This window comes from Tachyglossus aculeatus, chromosome 23 (assembly GCF_015852505.1).
Source record: "Tachyglossus aculeatus isolate mTacAcu1 chromosome 23, mTacAcu1.pri, whole genome shotgun sequence".
NCBI classification, from domain to species: domain Eukaryota; kingdom Metazoa; phylum Chordata; class Mammalia; order Monotremata; family Tachyglossidae; genus Tachyglossus; species Tachyglossus aculeatus.
Genome location: NC_052088.1, coordinates 10,392,558 through 10,399,805, shown reverse-complemented (window position 1 = coordinate 10,399,805; position 7,248 = coordinate 10,392,558). Strand labels below are relative to the sequence as shown.

The 7,248-nt window shown below is 52.1% G+C and overlaps 1 protein-coding gene across 1 annotated transcript in view; it reads left to right on the top strand.

The window, feature by feature from the left end:
• Positions 1–601: 601 nt before the first annotated feature.
• JMY (junction mediating and regulatory protein, p53 cofactor) overlaps positions 602–7,248 on the top strand; it is a gene marked incomplete at its 5' end in the record, with an annotated part of 93,535 nt that continues 86,888 nt past the window's right edge. The window contains one exon of the mRNA XM_038765477.1: positions 602–1,216. Coding sequence (XP_038621405.1) covers positions 602–1,216 — 615 coding nt within the window. The remainder of the gene's footprint in view (positions 1,217–7,248) is intronic.

Here is a 7,248-nt window from a genome sequence, read left to right as displayed (position 1 = left end):
AGTGGCGCGCGGACGCGCTCCAACAGCCTCCCACGTGACCGTGCGAGGGAGCCGACTCCCGCCCCTCCCACGTGACCGTGTGAGGGAGCCGCCGCGAGGGCGCGCTTGGCCTCAGAGGGGGAGCGAGCGGCGCGCGCCGCGGGCGGGAGGACGCGCTCCAACAGCCTCCCACGTGACCGTGCGAGGGAACCGCCGCGAGGGCGCGCGCGGCCTCAGAGGGGGAGCGAGTAGCGCGCGGACGCGCTCTAACAGCCTCCCACGTGACCGTGCGAGGGAGCTGACGCGAGGGCGCGCGCGGACGCGCTCCAACAGCCTCCCGCCCCCTCCCACGTGACCGTGCGAGGGGAACCGCCGCGAGGGCGCGCGCGGCCTCAGAGGGGGAGCGGGTGTCGCGCGCCGCGGGCGGCCTCAGAGGGGGAGCGAGTGTCGCGCGCCGCGGGCGGCCTCTGAGGGGAGATCGTGGCGCGCGCGCCGCGCCAAGATGGCCGAGGCCTCCTCCCGCCCGGCGGCCGGGCCGTGAGGAGCAAGGAGCGGGGCGGAGCGGGGGGCGGCCGCCATGGCCGAGGCGGCGGCGGCGGCCTCAGCCTCGTCGTCGTCGTCGTCGGCGGCGGCGGCGGAGGAGCCTCTGGAGGCGGACTGGGTGGCCGTGCGGCCGCACGCCTTCGAGGAGCCCGAGAAGAACAAGTTCGTCTTCATCGTGGCCTGGAACGAGGTGGAGGGCAAGTTCGCCATCACCTGCCACAACCGGACGGCCCAGCGGAGGAGGAGGAAGGGGAGGACGGCGGCGGCGGAGCAGGAGCAGGAGGAATTGGAGGAGGAGATGGAGGAGGAGGAGGAGGAGGAGGGGGAGTGCAGCAGCTGGGCCGGGCTGTTCTCGTTCCAGGACCTGCGTGCGGTGCACGGGCAGCTGTGCGCCGTGTCGTCGGGGCTGGGCCCGTGGCTGCCCGCCTTCCCCGAGGAGCCGTCGGGGCTGTGGGGCCTGCTGGGCGGCTGGGCCCGGGGCCCGGGCCCGGAGCCGGGGCCCCAGCTGGACGCCCTCTGCCGCCGCCTCCAGCTCTACCTGGGCCACGGCCTGGACGCCTGCGGCTGGAAGATCCTGTCGCAGGTGCTGTTCGCCGAGCCCGACGACCCCGACGACTACTACGACAGCCTCAGCCAGCTGCGCCACGACGGCTACCGCCAGGGCCTCAGCCGGGCCAGGGACCGCATCCACCAGGTGGGGAGGATCGGCGGCCAGCCGGCCGTCCGGCCGTCCGTCGTAGTCAGTGAGCGCCTGCCGTGTGCGGAGCACTGTGCTGGGCGCCGGGGAAGGACACGTCGGCAACACACAGAGGCGGGCCCTACCCGGCAGCGGGCTCGCAGGCTAGAAGGGGGAGGCACACAACAGAACATATTAACAAAATAAAGTCGGTAGAATAGATATGTACAAGTAAAATAGAGTAGTAAGTACGTACAATCATATGTACGTATGTGCAGGTGCTGTGGGGAAGGGAAGGAGGTAAGGAGGGGGAGAGGAAGGAGGGGGCTCAGTCATATATTTATTGAGCGCTTACCGTGTGCAAAGCACTGGACTATATATATATATATATATATATATTTATATATTCATTCAATCGTATTTATTGAGCGCTTACCGTGTGCAGAGCACTGGACCAAGCGCTTGGGAAGTACACGTCGGCAACATACAGAGACGGGCCCTACCCGGCAGCGGGCTCGCAGGCTAGAAGGGGGAGGCAGACAACAGAACATATTAACAAAATAAAGTCGGTAGAATACATATGTACAAGTAAAATAAATAGAGTAGTAAGTACGTACAATCATATATACGTATGTGCAGGTGCTGTGGGGAAGGGAAGGCGGTAAGGCGGCGGGGAGGAGGGGGAGAGGAAGGAGGGGGCTCAGTCATATATTTATTGAGCGCTTACCGTGTGCAAAGCACTGGACTATATATATATATATATTTATATATTCATTCAATCGTATTTATTGAGCGCTTACCGTGTGCAAAGCACTGGACCAAGCGCTTGGGAAGTACACGTCGGCGACATATAGAGACGGGCCCTACCCGACAGCGGGCTCGCGGTCTAGAAGGGGGAGACAGACAACAGAACAAAACATATTAACAAAATAAAATCAGTAGAATAGATATGTACAAGTGAAATAGAGTAGTAAATAGGTACAAACATATATACTTATGTACGGGTGCTGTGGGGAAGGGAAGGAGGTAAGGCGGGGGGGATGAGGAGGGGGAGAGGAAGGAGGGGGCTCAGTCGTATATATTCATTCAATCGTATTTAGTGAGCGCTTACTGTGTGCGGAACACTGTACTAGGCGCTTGGGAAGGACAGGTCGACAACAGATAGAGACGGGCCCTACCCGACAGCGGGCTCGCAGTCTAGAACGGGGAGACAGACAACAAAACAAAACATATTAACGAAATAAGATCAGTAGAATAGATATGTGCAAGTAAAATAGATAGAGTAGTAAATACGTACAAGCCTATACACATATGTACAGGTGCTGTGGGGAGGGGAAGGAGGTAAGGCGGGGGGAGGGGGAGGAGGGGGAGAGGAAGGAGGGGGCTCAGTCATATATATATATAAATAAATCGTATTTATTGAGCGCTTACTGTGTGCAAAGCACTGGACCAAGCGCTTGGGAAGTACACGTCGGCAACATATAGAGACGGTCCCTACCCGACAGCGGGCTCGCAGTCTAGAAGGGGGAGACAGACAACAGAACAAAACATATTAACAAAATAAAATCAGTAGAATAGATATGTACAAGTAAAATAAATAGAGTAGTAAATACATACAAACATATATGCATATATACAGGTGCTGTGGGGAAGGGAAGGAGGTAAGGTGGTGGGGGGGGGAGGTCGTCGTCATCACCATCCTGAGGGCATCTATTAAATGCGCCCGGCGTGATAGTAATAATAACAATAACGATAATGTTGGTATTTGTTAAGCACTTACTATGCGCAAAGCACTATTCTAAGCACTGGGGAGGCTACAAGGTTATCAGGTTACCCCACGAGGGGCTCACGGTCTTCACCCCCATTTGACAGATGAGGGAACTGATGCCCAGAGAAGTGAAGACTGTGAGCCAGCCGTTGAGTAGGGACCATCTCTATACTTTGCCAACTTCGACTTCCCAAGCGCTTAGTACAATCAATCAATTAATCAATCGTATTTATTGAGCGCTTACTGTGTGCAGAGCACTGTACTAAGCGCTTGGGAAGTACAAGCTGGCAACATATAGAGACCGTCCCTACCCAACAGTGGGCAGTGCTCTGCACACAGTAAGTGCTCAATAAATACGGTTGAATGAATGAAGTGGCTTGCCCAAAGTCACCCAGCTGACAAGTGGCGGAGCCGGGATTTGAACCCATGGTCTCTGACTCCAAAGCCCGGGCTCTTTCCATTGAGCCACTCTGACAAGCGCTGGGGAGGTTCCAAAGTGATGAGGGTGTCCCACCGGGGGGGCTCACAGTAATCCCCATTTGACAGATGAGGGAACTGAGGCCCAGAAGTGACTCACCCAAAGTCACATAGCTGACAATTGGCAGAGCTGGGATTTGAACCCATGACCTCTGACTCCCAAGCCCGGGCTGTTTCCACTGAGCCACGCTGCAAAGCACTGTTCTAAGCAATGGGGAGGTTCCAAGGTGATGAGGTTGTCCCACGGGGAGCTCACAGTAATCCCCATTTGACAGATGAGGGAACTGAGGCCCAGAGAATAAATAATAGTAATGATGGTGTTTATTAAGCGCTTACTATGTGCAAACCATTGTCCCAGTGCTTAGAATAGGTCTTGGTCCCATTCACCAGGTGGGACCCGCCCCCGAGACCCCTCCACAACAGCAACTGTGATCAGCACCCTACCATTGCTTCAGCATTGTAATTATTATTATTAATAATAATAACAATAATAATAATGATATTGATAAGGAGCGCATTCGTTCATTGCTCACTATGTGCCAAGCACTGATCTGAGCCAGGGACCGCATCCACCAGGTGGGACTCCCCTGATAACAACCGTAACCATCACCCTGCTATTGCTTCAGCATCAAAATTAATAATAATAATGGTGAGGGCATTTGTTCAGCGCTCTCACTATGTGCCAAGCACTGTTCTGAGCACCACAAAGTGGTATCTTTTAAGCACTCACTATGTGCCAAGACCTATTCTAAGCGCTGGAACAATGGTATCTGTTCAGCGCTGAGACCCCCCCTCCCCCTCAAAACACACACACCCGAGACCCCCTGCCCTCCCCAAACAAGAACAGTAACTAGGACCGTGGCATTGCTTCAGCATCATAACTAATAATAATGATGAGGGTATTTGTTCTGCGCTCACTATGTGCCAAGCACTATTCTGAGCGTTGGAAAATGGTATCTTTTAAGTGCGTACTGTCTGCCAAGCACGGTTCTAAACTGCTGGAAAGTGGTATCCGTTCAGTGCTTGGCACATAGTAAGTGCTTTTCTGAGTGCTGGAAAATGGTATCTGTTCAACCCTTACTATGTGCCAAGCACTGTTCTAAGCGCAGGAAAGTGGTATCTGTTCAGTGCCTACCATCTGCCAAGACCTATACTAAGCACCGGAAAAATATCTGTTAAGCGCCTACCATCTGCCAAGCATTGTTCTAAGCACTGGAAAATAATAATGATGGTATTTGTTCATTCATTCATTCAGTCGTATGTATTGAGAGCTTACTGCGTGCAGAGCACTGGACTAAGTGCTTGGAAAGTACAATTTGGCAACTGATAGAGACAGTCCCTAACCAACAGTGGGCTCACAGTCTAGAAGGGGGAGACAGACAACAAAACGAAACAAGTAGGCAGGCGTCGATAGCATCAAAATAAACAGAATTATAGATACAGACACATCATTAATAATCCTCCCCAAACAATAACAATAACCCGGACCGTGGCATTGCTTCATCATAATAATAACAATGATGAGGATGTTTGTTAAGCACTTACTATGTGCCAAGACCTGCTCTGAGCGCTGGAAAAATTGCATCTGTTCAGCACTTACTATGCACCAAGCACTGTTTTGAGTGCTGGAAAATGCTATTTGTTCAGCGCTTACTATGTGCCAAGCACTGTTCCAAGCGCTGGAAAATGGTACTTGTTAAGCGCTTACTATGCTAAGCGCTGTTCGAAGCGCTGGAAAATGGTACTTAAGTGCTTACTATGCCAAGTGCTGTTCTAAGCTCTGGAAAATGGTACTTGTTAAGCGCTTACTATGCCAAGTGCTGTTCTAAGCGCTGAAAATGGTATTTGTTCTGCACTTACTGTCTGCCAAGCACTGTTCTAAGGGCTGGAAAATGGTATCTGTTAAGCGCTTACTGTGTGTCAAGCACTGTTCTAAACCCTGGGGTAGATACAAGGTAATCAGGTTGTCCCATGTGGGGCTCATAGTCTCAATCCCAATTTTACAGATGAGGTCACGGAGGTGCAAAGAATGATAATAATACTAATAATGATGGTATTTGCTAAGCACTTCCTATGTACCAAGCACTGTTCCAAGGGCTGGGGTAGATATAAGGTAATCAGGTCGGCCACAGTCCCCGTCATTCGGTCGTATTGATTGAGCGCTTTCTGTGTGCAAAGCACTGTACTAAACTCTTGGGAAAGTGCAATAAAGAGAGACAATCCCTGCCCACAACGAGCTCATAGTCTGGGCGGGGGGATTCCCCAGTCTCAATCCCCGTATTTGACAGTTGAGGTAACTGAGGCTCAGAGAAGTAAAGTGAGTTGCCCAAGGACGCACAGCAGAAGAGTGGCCGAGCAGGGATTAGAACCCATGGCCTTCTGGCTCCCAGGCCTGGGCTGTATCCATACAAGAGCACCAGACTGAGCGCCTGGGAGTGTACAGGAGAACGGAGGAGGTAGACACCTTCCCGCGACCACTACACAATCAGTTGTATTGATTGAGCACTTAACTGTGTGCAAGGTCACTGTACTGAGTGCTTGGGAGAGTACAGTATTACAGAGTTGGTGGGCACATTCCCTGCCCACAATGGGTTTACGGTCTACAGGGGGAAACAGGCATTAATACAGATTACAGATATTTAGGTAAGTTCTGTGGGGCTGAGGGTAGGGTAATTTAAAAAGGGTACAAATTCAAGTGAGAGAGAACACCCATTGCCATTTGCCCCAGCCTCGCTGACGAGTTTTATTAATAATAATAAGTGGTATTAATTGCTTGCAGTATGGCAAGCATTGTTCTAATCCCTGGGGTAAATACAAGAATACCAGGACCCACATGGTTTTCGCATTTGTTATGGACAGAGAATGTGTCTGTTATGTGGTTATATTGCACTCTTCCAAGTGCTTAGTTCAGTGGTCTGTACACAGTAAGCACTCAGTAAATACGATTGACTGACTAGGAGGGAGAAGAGGTATGGAATCTATTTTACAGATTAGGGAACTGAGGCACAGAGAAATGAAGTGACTTTCCCAGGGTCATATAGGCAAGTGGCAGAGGCGGGATTAGAACCCAGGTCCTCTGACTGTGAGCCCGTTGTTGGATAGGGACCATCTCTATATGTTGCCAACTTGTACTTCTCAAGTGCTTAGTATAGTGCTCTGCACACAGTAAGCGCTCAATAAATACGATTGAATGAATGACTCCCAGGCCTGGGCTTTTTCCATTAGGCCACGTGCCTAATTCAGGGTTGTCGGCGGGGTGCCCCAGGAAGGCTTGTAATCCCCACTCGGCCAGTCACCTGCTGGGTGACCTTGGGCGAGTCACTTCACTTCTCTGGGCCTCAGTTTCCTCCGCTGTGAAATGGAGATTCAGTATTGCTTCTTCCTTCCACTTACACTGTGAGCACGATGAGGTTGGCAGTGTGGCCAACCTCATTGCCTTGTGTCTACCCCAGCACTCAGTACAGAAGCAGCGTGGCTCAGTGGAAAGAGTCTGGGCTTGGGAGTCGGAGGCCGTGGGTTCTAATCCCGGCTCCGCCACTTGTCTGCTGTGTGACTTTGGGCAAGTCACTTAACTTCTGTGTGCCTCAGTTACCTCATCTGTAAAATTGGGATTAAGGCTGTGAGCCCGAAGTGGGACAACCTGATCCCCTTGTATGCTCCCCAGCGCTTAGAACAGTGCCTTGCACATAGGAAGTGCTTAGCAAATGCCATTATTATTATTACAGCTCTCGTGAGGCACAAAGTAAGCACGTGACAAATACCCTTAAGCCTGGGCTGCGAGGGGAGGTTCACCCAAGGTGGTTTC